Consider the following 21,411-nt stretch of genomic DNA (forward strand, 5'->3'; position numbering starts at 1 on the left):
TGTGAGCATATACAAACCTTTTTGCGTTTGGTTCAAAGCATTGGTCAGTGAGGTTGGAGACATTGCACACATGATGGCAGATGGCCGTGAAAACAGATGATTCTTACCCTGTTCCAAACATATTACAATGTTTTTAAGTGCTACACTGGACCCATTGTAATCAGCCATTTGGTGATTTGGTGATTTCCACCTCATGTTCAGAATTTACACAAAAAAAAAAGAGACCAATGAAAGTGGGCTGCACTAATGTGATGGATTAACTTATTTATTCTGGCCCACTTCCTGTGGTTGTGCATGTGCACAAACTCACATCCTACAGTCTTCCAGTAGCTACAATATGTAAAGGGAGACACGAAACAATACACTCAAGACAACATCACTTAAGACAATAAACCACACTCAGCTGTCAAATCAATAGATATAAATAACTTATCACTTCCATATGCACATAAGGAATAATGTTTTTGAACACTGAAACTTGAAAAATATTAAGCAAAACTACTGTGATACTTCTGTCGTCCAGATGAAAGCCCTCCTCAATAGATTATCATTTCAATTACAATCACATGAATCTGAAGGATCAACAAGCCATTGAAGCGCTTAATAAAGTAATCCCAGAACGTAATCGAACAGATGGAAAGGTTAACAGGTGTCATATATGGCTTCAATAAACAGTGGCGCAGACGCTCAACAGTATGTGACCTCTCCCATCATCTCAACCACAGCCAGTGAAGGAATCATCAATCAGTTCAGTCACATTCTACTGTTAGCCATTTTCAAGACAATCCACCTATAGAGTTAATATTTTTAGATACACATTTTCACTAATTGCACATACAAATGTCTGTCAGTCTTGATCAGTACCAAAACACTAAATGTCATGTTTTCAGGCAGCTATCATTTAATTAAGCAGTGGAGATTTAACTCTATAGGTAGATTGTTATAAAAATAACGTTCAATCATATTAACCATTAAATAACTGACTTCAATTACTGCATAGAATTATATAAAGCAGATAATTTAAACTTGAACACTCATAAAAAGGTAAAATAATAAATGTGTATATTCTTAATTTGCCAGAACAGTGTTTCACAAACAGGATTATAAGATGTAAGTATATAAACAATATTTTCTTAAAGTGGTGTGTGTGTGTGTGTGTGTGTGTGTGTGTGTGTGTGTGTGTGTGTGTGTGTGTATATATATATACACACACAAAAAACAAATAAACAAAAAAACCAATAGTTCACGCCATGCCAACTAAAAATAAACTGCATCATGCTACTAGCCGGGAGTCATTCCAGGAGAGAGAATTTGTGGTTAGTGCTTTCCGGGGTCTATGTTCTGACGCTCCCTTTTCCCAAATCCAGTTGCTCCCATTTCTGTCAACAAAAAAGAAATTAAGTTAAGAATCCTCATTTTTAAAACATTCTTTACATTTCTTTCAGAGAAAATATTGAGGTGTGTTCTGAACATAAATGTCTTCCGTTTTATCACTGCATAGAGAAGAGTGGATTTTGAAGAATTTAACACTTTTCTTCGACAAGGTTGCATTGAATTGACCAACTTTTACATTGTCACAAACTATTTTTATTTCACATTAATGCTGTTCTTTTCAACTTTCAAAAGAGCACTAAACAGCACATTTAAATGATTTCAGAAGGATCATGTGACACTGAAGCCTGGGGTAATGGAAGCAGAAAATTAATCTTGGCCATCACAAGAATAAATTACATTTTAAAATGTAAAGTGTTCAGAAATTTGTATATTTAACTGAAATCAATTAACATTTAACTAAACCCAGGTCTTGATATTGCTATTGAAAGACAATATTAAATGGATCATATTGCGGAGTAAACAAAGAATATTCAGCAGGATAAAATTAATGACATGATTTGAGGTGATGCATCTGACAAAAGTGTAAAAGCTGAGTTATGATACCACAAACAAAATATTGGTAGTGTGTATATAAAACACTATGGAAAGCTGCCTTCTCACTTTAGCAGAGATGATGTTTCAGAGGTGGAAAATGACTAGATTACGTCAACAAACTTTTTCATCTTCAGAATAACTGTACATTAATAAATTATGCACAATGGAAAGCAAATTGCGTCAATTTTTATGTCTGTTGATGATACAGATAACCAGACAGACCCAAAATGAAACTAAACTTCATAGGCCTTGTACAATCATTGTGAAATTTTAAACTATGGCCATTTCATGTTTCGTCTGTCATGGTTCTCACTCATCTGAACTGCCTCCAGTGGAATGCTTGAAATATCACTGGGTCAGACTGACAAAATGAATCCTCAGGATGAATCTAATAAATACCTGCAGTGTCTGGAGGGGGTCTCGCTGTGTCTGCTTGTCCTCTGGAACCACGTGGTTGTGGGAAGGATGACTGCCAGGGAAAACCCTGAACAAACACACACGAAAGAAGAAATCATTATACGTAGAGAACAACGGTTTCAATCTCTGTCCACTTCTGCACACTGTACCTCATGAAAAAAACGAATCATAATAGCCACACATGTCTTTTTCACACCACATGTGGTTAACCACTTGAAAGTGCTGGAATGACACTCGTGTCTGTTCCAGGATGTAACGAAAGCAAAAATCGGCCAAAAAAAAAACCAGGAATTTCACTCACTATCAAACTAACCTCCTCTGACATAAAACCAAAAAAACAACAACTGTGTTCCAGTAAGTGCATAACTAGGACCTGAAACTTAACTAGAGGTGCACTGGTACTTCAGTATCAGTAAGTTGATTTAAACAAATACCAAAATGCACTTCTTTACACTGCACTTAAAATACTTCAAAATAATAATGAAATGACATGAAAAATAAACGTATTAATTGTGCAGTATACAGCCTGGTTTCTGTAAAGTTATTAACACTTAAAAGCTCTATTTATTTATTCTTTAGTACTAAGTGTTTACTTGAATTATTTGTTTTAAGTTTTTCAATTATTCGTATATTTTAGTTTGTTAATATTTGACATTAATATTAAACTGAGGGTGCTTTTGTTGTTTTGTCTGTTAAGAACCGTGAAATTGTACTACTGTTGTTATCGCATACTTACGGGGTTGACAGGCTGGAAATCCCTGCCGGGTGCTGTACTGATGTTGGGCATCCTGGGTGGAAAGTGTATGGGCCACCCATCGAGACCTGGATGGCCCACATGTACAAACGGCCCACAGTATGGAGGGCTTATCGGGCCATTGGCCGAGCCAGAAGTGGGATCAGACGTCCTCCTTTCCTGTTGCCCCTCCAAAACATTGAAAAACAAAATCTAAATAAGATCCAGTTGTCTTTCCATTTAGCGATTCTACCCGATTTGTTGACTGTGATCTGTATTAATAACAATATTAGAGCTTCTACCACAAGGTGGTGCCAACGTAGCACATTTACCTGCTTATGTTGCATCTGCAGTCTCTCTAGTTTACACCTCTCTGAACGCTCTCTCTGACACTCATTCTGAGCTTGATGAAGCTGAGAAACAGAGATACTGAATTCAGGACTCGCATAAGATTCTTTCGTTTCTCCTTATTAACCAACTGGGCATTTCTCTGGAGTCATTTCATTGGTTAGAGCTGACAGTCTAAGGGTCCGTGTAAATACTGACCTGATTCGTCAGATTGGTCAGTTGACCCTGCAGCCTTTCCACCTGCCGCCTCAGGTCTTCTTTCTCTTCGTTCATCCTCTCTCTGTCACTCCTTTCTTTCCGGAAATCCTCTTCAAAGATTTTTACCTGAAAACATTGCATGTGATGAGGATGTAAATCTACAAGATCTCTGCAGCCATCGGTGCATTTCAGCAGACTGTAAGGCAGAGAGAAGCTATCAAACCTCAAGCAAACTGTATGACTCATGGAACCTTAACACACTCATTTCTTACAAAGCATTTTTGATAAATGAGGTAAAATGTCTACAGAATCAATTCATGTAGAGTTTAAATGAGTGAAACCTCAACTCCTAGAAAACCTCTGACAAAATCTGACGCAATGAGAAAACTCAAGCATTCTGAGGAGCACATTTACTATTTTGGCTCATCTGACCACAGAAGAGCACTGTGCCATGTCAGAGTATACTGTGACCACAGTAATCGGACACTTGAGTTGTATGAATGTTAATGCGTTCAATGATAAAGTATAATATATCAACTGGTACCAAAGTGATCAGGTCCCCACTAATTCCAATGAAATTTGACAAGAAGAATGTTGCTTTTAACATTTAACATTTATCTAAATGTTGATAAATGTTAAATGTTAAAAGCAACATGAACATTATCAACATAAGTCTTCAAGTGTTTGTACCTGCTCCTTCAATACAGCTATCTGTGTGTGCAGCTCCTGCTGTCTCAGGTTGGCCACACCTTCTCCCAGGTTCATGCCTGGCTGAGTGGAAGAAGGAGAGTGGAGGTTCAAAGCTTCCTCTAATGCCTGTAAAAGAGACAATACAATCAGAACTGACGTTTGCTTAAGCAAAAACATAAAGCAGCACAAAATTAATAAGAAATGTTTCTTAAGCACCAAATCTGAAAATCAGAGTGATTTCTGAAGGACCGTGTGACATTGAAGCCTGGAGTAATGACTGCTGAGAATTCAGCTTTTGCCAACACAGGAATTAATAACAAACCCGATCCAAAAAAGTTGGGAAACGGTACAAATTGGAAGTAAAAAAATGAATGGAATAATTTACAAATCTCATAAACTTATATTTTACTCACAATAGAATATAGATAACATATCAAATGTCGAAAGTGAGACATTTTGAAATGTCATGCCAAATATTGGCTCATTTTGGATTTCATGAGAGCTACACACTCCAAAAAAGTTGGGACAGGTAGCAATAAGAGGCCAGAAAAGTTAAATGTACATATAAGGAACAGCTGGAGGACCAATTTTCAACTTATTTGGTCAATCGGCAACATGATTGGGTATAAAATAAGCCTCTCAAAGTGGCAGTGTCACCAGTTCCCCCAATGCTGTGGCGAGAAATAGTGGAGCAATATCAGAAAGGAGTTTGTCAGAGAAAAACTGTAAAGCGTTTGAAGTTATCATCATCTACAGTGCATAATATCATCCAAAGATTCAGAGAATCTGGAACAATCTCTATGTGTAAGTCCCTTAAGACGGCACTGCATCACATACAGAAATGATACTGTAATTGAAATCAGAACATGGGCTCAGGAATACTTCCAGAAAACATTGTCGGTGAACACAATCCACCGTGCCATTCGCTTTTGCTGGCTAAAACTCTATTTGTTAAAAAAAGAAGCCAAATCTAAACATGATCCAGAAGCGCAGGCATTTTCTCTGGGCCAAGGCTCATTAAAAATTTAATGTGGCAAAGTGGAAAACTGTTTTGTAGTCAGACAATCTTTGATTTGAAGTTCTTTCTGGAAAACTGGGACACCATGTCATCCAGACTAAAGAGGACAAGGACAACCCAAGTTGTTATCAGCGCTCAGATCAGAAGTCTGCATCTCTAATGGTATGGGGTTGCATGAGTGCATGTGGCATGGGCAGCTTACACATCTGGAAAGGCACCATCAATGCTGAAAGATATATACAAGTTCTAAAACAACATATGCTCCCATCCAGATGTCATCTCTTTCAGGGAAGACCTCGCATTTTCCAACATGACAATGCCAGACCACATACTGCATCAATTACAACATCATGGCCATGTAGAAGAAGGATCTGGGTACTAAAATAGCCAGCCTGCAGTCCAGATCTTTCACCCACAGAAAACATTTGGCTCATCATAAAGAGGAAGATGTGACAAAGAAGACCTAAGACAGTTGAGCAACTAGAAGCCTGTATTAGACAAGAATGGGACAACATTCATATTCCTAAACTTGAGCAACTTGTCTCCTCAGTCCCCAGACGTTTGCAGACTGTTACAAAAAGAAGAGGGCATTCCACACAGTGGTAAACATGGCCTTGTCCCAACATTTTTGAGATGTGTTGATGCCATGAAATCTAAAATCAACTTATTTTTCCCATAAAATGACATATTTTCTCTGTTTAAACATTTGGTATGTCATCTATGTTGTATTCTGAATAAAATATTGAAATTTGAAACTTCCACATCATTGCATTCTGTTTTTATTCACAATTTGTACAGTGTCCCAACTTTTTTGGAATGGGGTTTGTATACTATTAACACACAAACACAGACAGACACACACACACAGTATATACATATACATATAAATGTATATATGTGTGTGTGAGAATATAAAAGTTATTTTAATTTGTAATATTTCATAATTAATGTATTTCTTCTATGTTTCTTGTACAAATGCCATAAGGCTTTAGATTAGTGCCTGTCATACTAAGGACAATGGATGGTGAAAATGTTTTCATTGAGATAGCTAGGAAGTGTATGTGCATTAGTAAGTTTGTGTGCTTCACTGACCCTATTGAGCCGCTGGATCTCTTTCTCCTGGTATTCTCTTTGTTTAGTAATTGGAAGCAACTGGTCCTGCAGGTAACGCACCTTTTGTTTCAACTCACATGTTTCTGAGGTGAGGCACTCTTTCTCACCCTATGACAACATAAGAAATACACTTGTTAACCACTGGACTAAGAAATACACTTGTTAACACAGTCACTTGATCATACATCTAGACTTTATGCAGTCAGTGTTAGGGACATTTATTTTCTGACACTAGTGAGGGACTGTCTTTTAAAACATTTTACTATAAATGTCACTTTTCTGGTTAAATACCTAAATAACCCATGTCTTTGATTAATCAGGTGAAAAGTGCAAGTTCATTTCTTGTATTGTAATTACAAAAAAAGTCTATCAACACACACTATAGTCAAAATTGCTGGGTGCTCAGGGATGTTTTAATTTTCATCTGCAACTTGCTTTCTGTATTGATGTTTTACAAAATGGAAATGATCACATGACTTTAAATACACAACATCTTCAAATAAGAATATGCATGGTATGTGCTGGGGAAAACAACTCATAATGGCAAGCAAGCACCTGTCAAAGCACCTGACACATGCCAGTCTGCCCACATGAGACTCATGTGACCTTTAAAGCATGTAATATAAAAACCTGTGGTCAACATTTTTTTAATTTCAATATCATTCAAATGCATTTTAATGACTATTTTAATGACATTTTGATGTGCGTACTGCCTCTCCTGTTGAACATCTGTGGTCTGCTTTGGGGGTGAGTATCACGGACAAAACCTTAGTAATGCTGTCCATAACTCATAAATAAACTAAAAACCATGAGAGCATTGAGATGTAAAGATAAGTAGGCTGTGGATGTGAAAATGAAACCAGTCGTCACATGACACAGTCTATGACACTTCATAAATTTCTTTACAATTTAACAACATATCAGCAGCAATGGTTCTATTCAGGGCAAAATCAACAGCATTAGAATTACAATATCTGACACTCAATAAATGTATAAGTTTATCTGTGGCATGCTTGAATGTCCCTTCCGGGACTGATGGGAAACTATTCCTGTATACTAAGAATGTCATATGGTCAGCTAGAGGGAATGACTGGTGCTTCCCAAGAGAAAACTGAAAGCACTGAATGACTACTTGAAGCCTTTATCGAGCTCCACAGAGGTGCTAATACCAGTCAAATGTTTCATAAAGAGTAAGAAAATGTAAATGATTAAACAAAAATCAAATAAAGAAAGACTTACACAGGAAAAGACTGTCTGACAAAAATTTAAAGCTTTTTTGTTCCATTTAGGGGCAAGTTTATTTGGTTTAAACCACAACAACAGACTTCTATAAATATGTGTGTGTGTGTGTGTGTGTGTGTGTGTCAAGCATGTATGCAGTGATAAGATGAAAATTAGTAGACTTTTTACAATCAGAATTTCTCTCCACCTGTAAGTAATAAAGATTGGCTGTGGGTGTGCTGTCTGCGGTTGAGACCAGGGTGTACCTGCACATTGTCGATCTTAGACTTGGCGAGGAGGAGTTTTTTGTCATAATCTCTTTGTCTCAGTTCTCGTTCTGCTTCGAGCTCAAGCACAGCCTTTTGGGAGTCAGTGAGCCGCTGCCTTAGGTCTGTGATCTACAAAGGAGGGTAGAAGTCATAAACTGATGAAGGCTCACCTGACAGTGTGTTTTTGTAAATTGGTTTCAGATACATTGGTTAACAGTCCATACTATCACAAAATCAAAGACCATCAGTTACAGAACAGCCCTGAATGGGCAAAAATTTTATATATTGCAGTATGCTTTAATCTGCATGCCCGAGTGTGCATTTATCAGAAGTTTGACAAGGGGCTGTAATCTGTTCTATAGTTGTGTGGTGCATCTTATGGTAGAAAGAATGATAAAAAATAATAAACCGCAAAAAATGAAATCAAAGCAATAAGAATAACAAAATGGAACTGTTTTTGTTCCACTGCTCTGAGTTTAACACGAACCCCCCATGACGACAGAGGATGCGTGTAGAGAAACAGCCCCGGTATGCTTTTTCAGACCGAGCAGATGCGGAGATGCAACAGGCATCACCATCTCTGGGCCGTGAGATCACGCAGCTGTGCAACCTTGGCCAGCCCCTACGGCGAGCCACAACAGGAAGACAGTGGGTACGGGCGAGGTGAGGGAAATTCTGCCAGAGGTGTGACAGGAGGGGCCTGTGGTCTGGTGTGCAATACTGTGACACACACACACACACACAGAATTGCTTTCCATTCCTTTGCCCCAACAGCGTTTCCACCGCCACCCAAATGCAGTAACAGGGCCAGTCAGCAGCCTTCAAGTTACACAGGAATTTTATGTGATGATTCATATGCTTCGATCTCCCACCATTCACACACTGGCTGGTCGGACTCATTAAGCAATTGTTGTTTCTTAGTAAAGTGATTCATGTTTCTTAATGCGTTTCTTTTTTTTTTAACTATCATTAAGCTGAGCTACAATGATTAGTTAGAAGGCCCACTGGAACATATTTATAAAGCACTTATATACGTGTATATGTTGACATGTACCTTCTGCTCAAACTGTGTCTTCATTGAATTCCACTGAATGTCCCACTGTTTGTTCACCTCCAGTACCTGAGAAAGGTCAAAGGCAAGAGTTGACACATCAGAGTCAAATGGGAAACTATGTCAGCAGGAAAGCAAGCATAAAGAAAGCAGGGGACCTCCAGAAAATTCTTACATCTTTCCTCTGTTTCTCCAGAAGCTTGATCTTTTTCTCATACACCTCCGGATCACAAGTTTTAGATGGTGTTTTTTCCACAGCTTTACCAGACTGTAAATGTAAAAAAAAAAAAAATTAATTTTTTTAAGAGTAAGATTTTGACAAGAAAAGAATCTAAAATATTACTTAATGGAAAATTTAATATTTTCCATTCTTCATTCCTCTAAATGAATGTATTTAAATACATACATATACATACATATACATATATATATATATATACATATACATATACATATATATATATATATATATATATATATATATAATGAAGTGAAATTTGTTAATAATTACCAAATCTACATCCATCCTATATCTTTTTAGGGAAACTGAAACTCAGTTTGAATGGTCTTCCCAATTAAAAACCATAAATTATCTCTGCTAGACTGAAAACTGTTCACATGTACATGTAATCAATCAAAGCATTAGGTCATGACCAACCCACTAGAATTTTCCCATCATACTACAATACAGCAGTCTTTAGGTTGAGTCAGAACGTAACACAATGACCGTACGTATTGTTCTTCAATATTTAGTCATACTGTGAAAAAAAAACCCACAAATGAGGAACTTAAACAGAAAGACCATTGAGGAAGAGCAGTATTCAGAGCCAAGGTGGTATTCCCAAAACTAATCGAAGTGGCAAAAGTGACTAAATAAGAAGCTTCTCAATATAGAAACCGGGGACCAATTTACACATTGGTTCTTTTTTCTTCTTCTAAGAACTCCCACTGAAAGAGCTAACAAAACAAAAAAGCAACCAGACCGCAACTTCACTGGTCTGAAAGGGAATTTAAAGACAAAAAAACCCAACACAAATTTAGAACAGCACCAGGAATTCTATGGTGATGTCACCTGCGATAAAGAGGTTCATGGAAAAGAAAAAAGAAAGAAAGTGCACACCTGCTGAGTCACGGTCATTTCCACCTTAGTTTTGACTATCTCTTCTTTCACTGGCTCCTCCTTTGGACTCGGCTGCTCAATAGCTGCTGCCTGGGCTCCTCCGCTGACTTGCTCCTTCAGTTTCAAATTCTCCTGCCTGTCCAGAGCACACAGAACCAAACTCAAAACTGGAAACAGGATTCTCTATCTGACACAGTCAGAGAACAAGCCTCAGATGGAAAGACCCCTCAGTTCCAGCACAGCAGGAAATACTGTGGCCCCTTACGATATTTTCACAGTTTACTCACACTGATTCCTCTCACAGATTCACAGCGGGCTTTTTTGCTTTTAGTTGTTCCATGAGTAAATAAAAGATGAGAATATAAGAAAAATGTACAAATTACCTCAGCTGTTCCAGATCTCGGTTACGGTAATGGAGGTCCTCCTCCATTTTTTTCCTAAGCTCGCTGTTTTCCTGTCTTAGCTGTTCACAGAGTGTCTAGAGATAAGAGCGAATTAAATTCTCAGTAAATCAAACCTCGATTAATTCACATAACAGGACTCACAGCCAATCCAGAGGCCCAAAAGGTGTCACAAGCTCAGCCCTCTCACCTGCAGGAGAGATGTTCTCTGTTCGTTCTTCTGGACCTTGGATGATAAGTGGTGGAATTCCACAGCCATGCGGCCCAGGTGAGCCATCAGCTGGTTGGGATTTGACTCTTCAGCAAATACACTAAAAGAACTCTCCAGTCGCCGGAGTTGACTCGCCAGCTCCATGTTCTCCTGTGGCAGGTGCATCCCTCCAGTCTGCATTATAAAGCAGAATTTACCCAAACGTTCTTCCCAAAAACACCCTAACATATAATAACAATCATTAGGGATCAAGTGGCACCTTTACTGTCAATATCTAGACTTCATCTTCCCCAATACACAAGAAAAGCACTGCGAAACCATAAACTGAAAGTGAAAAAAACCCTTAAATACCTCTATTTATACATTTCCAGTTTTGCAAATTTGTGTACAGAAGTTTTTGTAAACCTAACCAAAGAGGTATTCCATAAACTTATACACATGCATGAGTTTTTCAGTCTATCTGCATACTAACTAAATCCTGGAGTTTCCCTCTGAGTCATCGAAGGAACAGCCTCATACAGATACGTTGATTCATTACAATGAATATATCCTTGACAAGGAAGAAAACAGCTGAGCAACTACAGTGACTGGAATGTGTCACACATGACTTGCACGCGTAGCAAAAAATGACAGAATACGGAATGTTCGAAACGGAGCAACAATCCAGCAAAATACACACCAAGTTCACACACGTGCAGTTGAGTGACTGTAGCAGCCCAGGATTTCCTAACATCCCTAAAACTCACCGTCTGGGTTTCCGAAACCGTCTTCTCTTCCATATTCACCACTTCAAACTCAGACGAACTTTCCTGTAAATACAAGAATTCACAGCATTACAACACTTGCTCTGACTGTCACACAGAACATCAACTTGTAAATAATTTACCCTTCACAGATGAGGAAAATGACAAGTAAAACTAGAAGTTCCATTCAGATTTGTAAAGCATGTTGCGAAAAAAATTTCACGATTAACACAGCTATGATGGAAATTAGGAATATATCATAACACGTGCATTGCGATAAACACACACAATATTAAGTAATGAAGGATATTTCACTGTTCAGGTCGAAACTACTTAACCAGCAATTCACCTAACTGGCATATATAATCCAAGTGTGGGATTTTCACAATAAAGGGATAATGGAAATCCAACTAGTTATAACATGTCAGTTATACAGTATGAATTTATAAAGGATATGTTCCTATTTTGACTTCACATGGGATTCAAATTAACTGCAATTCGCAAAACTGAAAGTTATATTACTATGTGAGATAACATCATTGACTTAAAATTTGGATGGTATCATATTTATAGCATGCTTCCAAACGTTTCAGTAGAAGTGCTTACAGTTGCCTCTGGTCGTAAAGTATTTCCAGTTAAACAATCCCGAGATTCTTGTCTTTCTGTTGTAGGATGAGCGTGATGTTTTCCATGACCTAAAGAAAGCCACAGTCACATGAGATCTGGGTTAAGAAGAGGTCTCTTTGGTTCACAGACTTCACTCCATCAGAAAAATGATATAACTCTACCTTGTCTATCTGTCTGAACAGGGGCGCCCATGCACAGACTGGAGGCAAAGCTGGTCGTGGACGACTTCAGCGCTTCGTTATCCCTCACCAGCTCCTCCACCTTCTTCCGAAGCTTTGCTGCCTCTGTCTGAGACTCCTCTAACAGGTCTCCTACCAGTCACGAGAAAACAATGAGACAATGACAAAAAGCAGCTGCTCTGACATAATTGTATGTCAAAAAGCTGAAAATCCAGAATAGCTTCATTTCTGAACCAACGTCCAAATTAGCAACACAAGATTCCAGTGATCTAATGAGTTTGATGCGCAGACTGAGCAACACACAAGGCATTTAACTATTACGTAACCTCATCTTAGACACTTACAGTTGGTGAAATTGAAAATATAAAGTGATTTATCTATATTCTTCCCAGGTGGTTCATATTGACCAAACCAGCCGGATCAATCAGGTTCTTTATGCTCAAAGGCATTAAAAATAGCTGGCAGTTTAGGATCTCTCACCTAAACTCTTCAGCCCTTTCATTCTCTCCCTCAAAACGGCGTTTTCCTCTAGCAGCTGTCTGTAGCTGAGGCTGCTGGCCTCGTCTTTCACCTGGCAATCGCTCCCACCAGGGTCATAGATGCGATATGGGCCTTTTCCCTCCATCTGTCACCCCCGTCACTTACCAAACATGCTTCCCTGTACTAAAACAAAGAAATCAGGTGGTCATTCATATGTGTGTACTGTACAGACAGGTTAAACAAAAACTCTCAGATAAGCACTGTAACATGAACTGACGGCATTGAAGGGCGTAAAAATTGTCAATTTGCAATTCAAAGAGAAGCATTTGAATAATGGCATCTTGGGGATTTCTCTTTACCTATTTCAAGACATAATGATTTGAATGCACATCTTTGATATCATAACTAAATGTGTCATAGCAGTCATTAAGATATTCTAAAACAGCTTATGGTTTTCCCATCAGCATTTAATAAATCAGTCAACCGAGACCAGCATAAATCCTCACTTCCATATAACCATGACAAGTGACATTTAACGTTACATGAAGTGACAGGTCAAACCAGCAGCCAGACACCAGACAATATCTCGTATCCTAGAAAGACAATATCTCAAAAACAAAGAATCGTGAAAAACACAGCCACCTACCTTCACAGCAACTGTAAACCCAACTAAATCTAAAGCTAAACCCTTTCACTTTCCTTTCCATGAAAAGACCTGTTTAATCAGCTCTGGTAGTGTCAACATCACGCTAATAGATGATCTTAGACTACAGGAAACCTTATCTAGATGATCATGTTTATTTCTGATCCCCTCCAAGCTCTTAATCAACAGCTCTCGAATTACTTCACTTAACAATACGACCTCAAACAGAAACAGTATGGAAACCATGAGCTTTTATTAATGAGCCGAAACCCCCTAACGTTGCCCACACAAGATCAAACCCAACGTATTTTGTATTCTAAATAAATGACTCACTTTCAAAACAAATATGATCCTATTAGCTTAGCATCCGGCTAACAGCAGGTGATGTGTTTACCACGCTAGCAGACAAAGCTTTCACGCTAGCTCTCCCTAAAGCCACAAACAGCACCTAAATACACTCAATAATGTCCTAAGAGGGGAAAAAACAAACTGGTCGCACGATAACATTTATACATACCTGTTTTTGACCCCTAGTTCTTTGTTTTTAATGAAACGACGAGCGCTTTCTGTATCTTGACGGAGACGCGTCTTTGATCGGCCGGAGGTTTGCGGAAGTGGTTCGCGGCGCGAGCTGGGAAATTCCGCAGATGTAAACAGAGCCGCGTTCGCTCTAGTGATGGGAAGTCCGATTCCTTTCCGCGAATCGGTTTATTCAAACGGTTCGTTAGATGCAACACAAATGAAGTGATTCTTTCATGTAAGAGCGTAATTGCGCCATCAAGTGGTCCCTTAATACACGAACTGAAACGTTCAAATAAAGACACTGTATATTTTGTCATGTAATACACGTTTTTCTATATTTTTTTATAAAAATAATAATAATAATAATAATAATAATAATAATAATAATAATAATAATAATAATAATAATAAGGGTGTTTATTGTATTTCCTGTTTCCAGTTCAGCTTGTTGCAGCCCGTGTTTACTTGTAAAACATCCAGCCATTTAGAACACAAATATAATTTGCTTTAACAACACTAAAAGCCAAAGGTTTTGTATGCTTTATTGAACTGTAGCTTATTAACACATTTTATTAAGATCTGTCTTATTCAGGCCTCAAATATATTACCAGTCCTTTAATATCTCTCAAATTAGTTACAGTACAACGCACTCCTCGGTTCGTGGATCATTACGAATCGATTCTCTTTACGAACCGCTTGGATCGATTCAGTGCAATTCGTGAAATAATTGTTCTGGACCATTATCCGGTTCAAACGATTCATGATAAAGATTCGATTCGAAAGAACAATTCGTTCAAGAATCAGTCATCGTTCTTTCGATGGCACACGATGGCTTTACTATTTTAGTGGTTTAGGCTGAGCTCATATAGGCTATAGAAAAAAAAACTGACTCATCTTCAACATTTTATGATTAACTTTAAATGATTCGTTTAAATGATTCGCCTGCTTTCCATCTGATGTTACGTTTCTTTGCACTAGTTCTTGTATCTAATGTCATATTTCTAAAACGTTCGTGATTAACATAAAGCCAAAAAAAAAAAAAAAAAAAAAAAAAAAAAAAATATATATATATATATATATATATATATATATATATATATATATATATATATGTGTGTATGTGTGTGTGTGTGTGTGTGTGTGTGTGTTAAGTGATTGGTAGTAGTATATAATATATAAAATATTTCAGATTTATATTTAATAATAATTTTTTTTTAATTTAATTTACATATTTACAGTAGGCCCACTTATTACAGTGATAATTCACTTGGTGCCAAATAAAGTTAGACACACACAATGGAACAGACACGCAAAATCCACTTTATCATAAAATGTATTTTCATTGACAAGAATAAGCATCTAATTGTATCTCTGCATTATTATTTTTTTTTACCCACATATGAAGTAAACAGGGTGTAAATGAATAACTGTGCATTCATTAAGCAACCTAATGGTGATTCAGATGTCTGTCATACTTACTCATTCTGGTGTGAGTTATCTCGAAAACGTTAATCAGTACTGCAGGAAACTAAATTGGTTGTCTCAGCTGTTCTAAACCCCAGTAGCTATTCTGAAAATAAAAAAATTAAAAATAAAATAAAAAGTACTCAGTAGTAAATGCTATACTATAGTTCTATAGCCTACTCAACTCATTCTATAATATTTATTCAATCTGAGTATGCAAATTAAAAGGCTGTTCATACATGATGAAATTAAGAAATTAAAAAATGAGATTTTGAATTGGGTAACAGAAGAGTTGTCGTTATTGGGCAATTCTGGAAGTTAAACCATTATATGAAAATTACATATTTTCAACATGCTTAGCATAATCAATACACTAAGTTTGGTATGTATGATGTATGACGCACAGTACATATTTAAATTTGAGAAATATGAGATTTTAGAAATACTTTGAAAGTACAGTCATTGCAATTTGGAACATGCTTGGCATATTAGTTTTGTTTTTTTGTTTTTGCTTTTTTTTGTCAAAATATTCCACGGTTTTCACATTACTGACAGGAAAAGCTGTCAGGAGTTGTGAATTTGTGGGAAAAAAATTCCATTATGAAGAGATGGTAGGTCTAATTAATTAAAGGAAATCTCTGGGTTTGTAATTTTCAGCATTTTTCCAATGATACCATTATTGAAAACAGAAACTGAAGCTCATTATGAAAGTAAACACATGGATGGATGAACGCGTTTTATGACCCTTGAGGTTAACTTCAGGAAAATTCATTAATCATCAGAATTCTAACAGTATTCTGGGTAAAAAAAAAAAAAAAAAAAAAAAAACTACTAGTACGTCCCTTTATTCATTTAACCATATCCAATCTGTTTTATATTCACGTTCATTACATTTAATTTACAATCAGTGCAAAAAAAAAAAAAAAAAACCTTGCACATGCAATCCACAGAAAGTTTCAGAACAAAAGGATCACTCCAGCCAGATATAAACTTTTTGTCCTGTAATCCAAGTATGAGCTCAGTGTCCATCATTACAGCACCACAGAACAATAATATTCTTACAGGAAATTTAATGTGACTTTTACAACACATTTTTTCAGTATCATTGATATGGCAGCCATCGCCATAATTCAAAATGATTATTCCTAACATCCTATTTGTAAATCTTATCCTGCTTTGAAAATAAATGGTGACATCTTGTGGAAACTAAAGATTAACTTCAAACTCGTACTAGATTCTGCCACATATGTGTGTGATCTAAATGTGTTTAATGATCAATTTATGTGGTTACTTATCAAAATTAATAATACAAAAAAATAAGAAAACTTGATTTATTTAAATAACGGTTGTATACAGTCAAGCAACTTAAAAACTTGTACAGCTGCATGTACAGTAAATAGTCTCCAAATTAGAGTGCATATATATATATATATATATATATATATATATATATATATATATATATATATATATATATATATATATATATATATATATATATATATATATATATATATATGTATACATATATATATATATATGTATACATATATATATATATATAAAATACACTCAAGGATAGTTGGAAAAAGGAATTGATTAAAAAGCTAAATATATTTTAGAAAGTTACTTTACTCCAGTTCGAGTGCATAACACATGCTTTTAGTAAACAACAGATAAGTAGGTGAATTTTCATAAAAATTCCTTTAAAATGTACTACAATCAACATCATAATCAAAAATAAATTCACCTTTGTCACAGCTTTTATGGAAACCCAAATTTACTGATATAATTTCCCATTTTTATCCAAGCTTTAAAAAAGAAACATCAATTTCTCTTTCTATTAGTAATACTAGAAAATAAAAATAAAAACATGGTACAATTACTCACCTACACATTATACTTGTGTCCGAGAGGCGTTTTTTAAGGAAACTGGTGGCAGTGGGGGAAGCGTTTGCTGTGTTTTTAAACATAAGGGGGAATTCCCACATAGTGAAAGGCCCTGATATTTTTTTTAGCTCAAAAGTGGGACCTGGTATGCATCCAGGAACTTGAGACTGCTTAGCTAAGTGTTACCAGACAACAGATAAATTAGTGGAATAGTAAATAGCAGCATAGCATATTTTGACTGTTTACAATGCTATAAGTATATGTTGTAAAAAGGAGCAAAGGATTACTGCATCAAATTATTTATAGTTACTTCATAAATCAGCAGTTTAATGCCTTATACTGAGTTAGAGAATTGAAATACATCATCATGATCATCATACTGCATGCATTTGCCTCAAAACTGTCCCATAAATAAAGCTCAATGAAGAAGAAAGTCCATAAAACGAGTATAATTGCATTTGGGTTGTCTTTAAAACGTTTTTAAACCACAAAAAGTCATCACGGTTACATGCACAAAATGTGCACTGATAAAAAGCCTTACATTTCTTAAATGCAAAGCTGCATGCAGATTTGCAAACTCAACAAAAAGTACACTTAGAAATGCACTCATGTTGTTTAAGTTTTGTCTGCATAGTAACCTCTTGTTACCTCTGACATTAAACATCTCACAACGCCCCAGATAGTTCAGTTTTGTCTTGCTTTTGCATGTGCAACTGTTCACACACAGTCGAAAATATCATTATGAAAATGTATTTGATGTTTTGTTCTGAATTTAACAATGTTATTGCTATTGCAGACATCATCGATGGTGGATGGGATGTTGGTCTACTTGCAGGGGATTTCCTAGCCCCACAAGTTTTTTTCTTCTTTCCTCTTTTAACTAAAGATGGCCTGACAACAGCTGCGCTCACACAAAGACACGTCTGCACACACACACAAACAGATGCGTGTATGCACACATAGCTGCAGAAAAGAGTATAATGAATTAATGGTTTAAAGGTTGGTTTTTGAGATCGGAAGGCTGTTGCACGGAAAAAGATCCATTAATGCTACTACTCACACCCTGAAATCAGCAGATAACAATACTGTTGCTGTCTGCTATCTGGGAAACCTCTCTTGAAACTGGTGCGAAGCCCAAGAGAACAGAAAATGTGTTGAAATACAATTAAAAAAAAAAAAACTTCGAAATGGCACGTGATATGTAATTAAGGTGTGATGTGCATCAAGAAATCCAACAAAAGCAACGTATTCAGGGCAGGCACTTATATATGTATCAAGTCCTATGTTTTTTTACTTTCCATTTTTTTATGTCCTTCTGCTTTTATTTTTATCAACATCATACTGCATGATTTATCTTTAGAAAATTAAATGAAATCTACCGAGCATCAAAGATCACATTTACCATCTGCAGTTTATAACCAGATATTTCCTATTCAGAACAGAGTTGCATAGATTACAACAGGAGGGAATTTCCTTATGTGGCGTCTGTCATGTAAATAAAGTTAATGACTGATCTGGGTGAATCAGCTATTCAGGCCACTAATGAAAATAAGGACGTGAGAAACATCCTCTGCTGAAATAAATACTGGATGTTTAAGGCCAGTGGTATTTGATTTTTTGTGACTGAAAAATGGATCAAAGGGTAACGAAAATCATGTGAAAATGCTAATCATTAAATGCAACTAGTTATATAATAATCATGCAAAGATATAAAAAAGCTAAATAAATATGCTTAACTTTAAAAAAGTAGGAAGTGTTTGTCCTGTGCCTTCTGTTGTCGTTAGGAAATTAATTTGACACCTGTAATAAAAATAAAAAAAACTACACAGACTAAAAATATATATGACCCATTACATAAAAATATGATTTTATATAGGTGAGCATAAACACCAATTTGTGAATTATTGGCTGCTGAGATCATGAAAACATCATTAAATGCCTATTCCCATAATAATTATAACAACAACTATGATAGTGTCCACTATGTTTATTATAAGAACATGCTGCAGTTTTGTCGCCTGTTGTTTTCTCAAGAAAGCATGATTGATTGTGATTGGCTGTCAGTGTTTTTAAGCATTCATCAGCTGAAAAAAAAAAAAAATTATTCTGAAAGTGAGCAATCTTATCTTTCCTTCTGTGCTTTTATCATTATAGTTGTGGTGTGGACCCAAGTCTATCCTTTTAAAGGGGTCATATGATGCAGTTTTAAATTTTCCTTTCTCTATGGAGTGTTACAAGCTCTTGGTGCATAAAGAAGATCTGTAAAGTTGCAAAGACTAAGTCTCAAATCCAAAGAGATATTCTTCATAAAAGTTAAGAGTCAACCACTCCAACCTAAAATGGCTCATTCTAACACGACCCACATGTCTATATCATGATGTGGGATGATTTGCATAACACTGCCCAAAATTCCACACAAAAAAAGAAGGCGTAACTTTTTTTGTAAAATAAAATCATGTCGTGGAGTCACTGTGTGTTTTGTTGTGAAAGCGAAACTACTTTGTTTGGCCTTCCAAAAGAGGACACAACTAGATATCAGTGGTTAAGTTGTATTTATAACACTGTTCCAGATAAGTTCAACCCAAATATTCAAAAATGTGCAGCGCATTTTACGCACAACGAGGACTGTTTCCTGAACCAGAAGCCTACAATGCTTCTATGCACAAAGGCTGTTTCTATAAAGTTGGGCAGTTCAAACTTTGCAAGGGCAGTCTGGGCATCAGACTCACAGCCTGTAAGTTCGTTTACATATTTAAAGAATTTGCCACTGATGATTCAAATGCGAGATTTGAGCAGTGTAGTGTAGCACTTGTTGTTTGTTGTTTCCCCTTCTCACAAATGCAGAAATGGTTTTATGTTTATGTAGCACGAAAACAAACAAAAACAAAACAAACGTAAAACGTACAAAATGCGTAAAAACACAGTATAAGTCATTATAATCAGTAATTATGTCCCCACTGGATGCAACAAATGCCTTGTTTGGAATGGGTTTTATTGTCTTTGTCTTGTCGTGCCGGGAGACAGCATCACAGTATGGTGAGGGGCGTAACATTTCTGTCACATGCTTGAGGCATTCAGCCAACCACAACTAACTGGATAGCTGGCCAATCAGAGCACATCTCGCTATTCAGACTGATGAGCTTTGTAAAAAAACAATGCATTTCTAGGCATATGCTAGGCATAGAGGAGAAACAATAATGTACATTATGTGGAAAATAATGTGTTTTTTAAACCTTAAAGGGTTAGTTCGCCCAATAATCAAAATCACGTCATTAATAACTCACCCTCATGTCATTCCAAACCTTTAAGACCTCCGTTCATCTTCGGAACACAGTTTAAGATATTTTAGATTTAGTCCGAGAGCTCTCAGTCCCTCCATTGAAACTGTATGTGCGGTATACTGTCCATGTCCAGAAAGGTAAGAAAAACATCATCAAAGTAGTCCGTGTGACATCAGAGGGTCCGTTAGAATATTTTGAAGCATTGAAAATAAATTTTGGTCCAAAAATAGCAAAACCTATGACTTTATTTAGTATTGTCTTCTCTTCCGTGTCTGTTGTGAGCGCGTTCGCTGCAGTTTAGTGATATTCGGTTCACGAACTAATCACTCGATGTAACTGGATCTTTTTGAACCAGTTCACCAAATCGAACTGAATCATTTGAAATGATTCGTGTCTCCAATATGCATTAATCCACAAATGACTTAAGCTGTTAACTTTTTTTTAATGTGTCTGACACTCCCTCTGAGTTAAAACAAACCAATATCCCGGAGTAATTCATTTACTCAAACAGTACACTGACTGAACTGCTGTGAAGAGAGAACTGAAGATGAACACCGAGCCGAGCCAGATAACGAACAAAGGATTGAATCATTCTTGAGTGAAGAACCGGTTGCATCGGTTTTTCAGATCACCAGTATTTCTTTCGTACAGTTCGATTCAATAAACCAGTTGAAGAAAACGGTTCACTGGTTCTTTTGCGCTCGACCTAATGATGTCTTTTGCGATGATTGCCCTTAATTCAAGACTTCGGTTTACCCGCACTCATAACACTAGCACAGAATCAGTTCAGAATCAATCACCAAAAGAATCAGTCTGCTTCACGCTCAATCACACAACACATGCGCAGTATCATCAGCTCCTCA

The 21,411-nt window shown here is 36.6% G+C and overlaps 1 protein-coding gene across 5 annotated transcripts; it reads right to left on the reverse strand.

The window, feature by feature from the left end:
- Window positions 1–247: 247 nt before the first annotated feature.
- LOC113114001 (TNFAIP3-interacting protein 1-like) lies at window positions 248–17,361 on the reverse strand. 5 transcript variants are annotated; one of them, XM_026280669.1, is made up of 19 exons: window positions 17,268–17,325; window positions 15,393–15,483; window positions 12,749–12,931; window positions 12,251–12,400; window positions 12,069–12,157; window positions 11,466–11,528; window positions 10,699–10,893; window positions 10,491–10,585; window positions 10,108–10,243; window positions 9,163–9,255; window positions 8,991–9,056; window positions 7,934–8,065; window positions 6,426–6,554; window positions 4,316–4,441; window positions 3,626–3,751; window positions 3,412–3,492; window positions 3,083–3,271; window positions 2,329–2,413; window positions 248–1,379 (listed from the first exon to the last, which is right to left on the reverse strand). In XM_026280669.1, the coding sequence occupies exons 3-19, from the start codon at window positions 12,891–12,893 to the stop codon at window positions 1,318–1,320; spliced, it is 1,962 nt and encodes a 653-aa protein (XP_026136454.1). In that variant the 5' UTR covers window positions 12,894–12,931; window positions 15,393–15,483; window positions 17,268–17,325; the 3' UTR covers window positions 248–1,317. The 5 variants fall into 5 exon arrangements, with proteins under 5 accessions (XP_026136454.1, XP_026136453.1, XP_026136455.1 ...); XM_026280668.1 differs by lacking the exon at window positions 15,393–15,483 and having other exon boundaries at window positions 17,268–17,361; XM_026280670.1 differs by lacking the exons at window positions 15,393–15,483; window positions 17,268–17,325 and adding an exon at window positions 13,909–14,073 and having other exon boundaries at window positions 3,083–3,268.
- Window positions 17,362–21,411: the final 4,050 nt, after the last annotated feature.

The sequence above is a fragment of the Carassius auratus genome, chromosome 14, assembly GCF_003368295.1.
Source record: "Carassius auratus strain Wakin chromosome 14, ASM336829v1, whole genome shotgun sequence".
Lineage (NCBI taxonomy): Eukaryota > Metazoa > Chordata > Actinopteri > Cypriniformes > Cyprinidae > Carassius > Carassius auratus.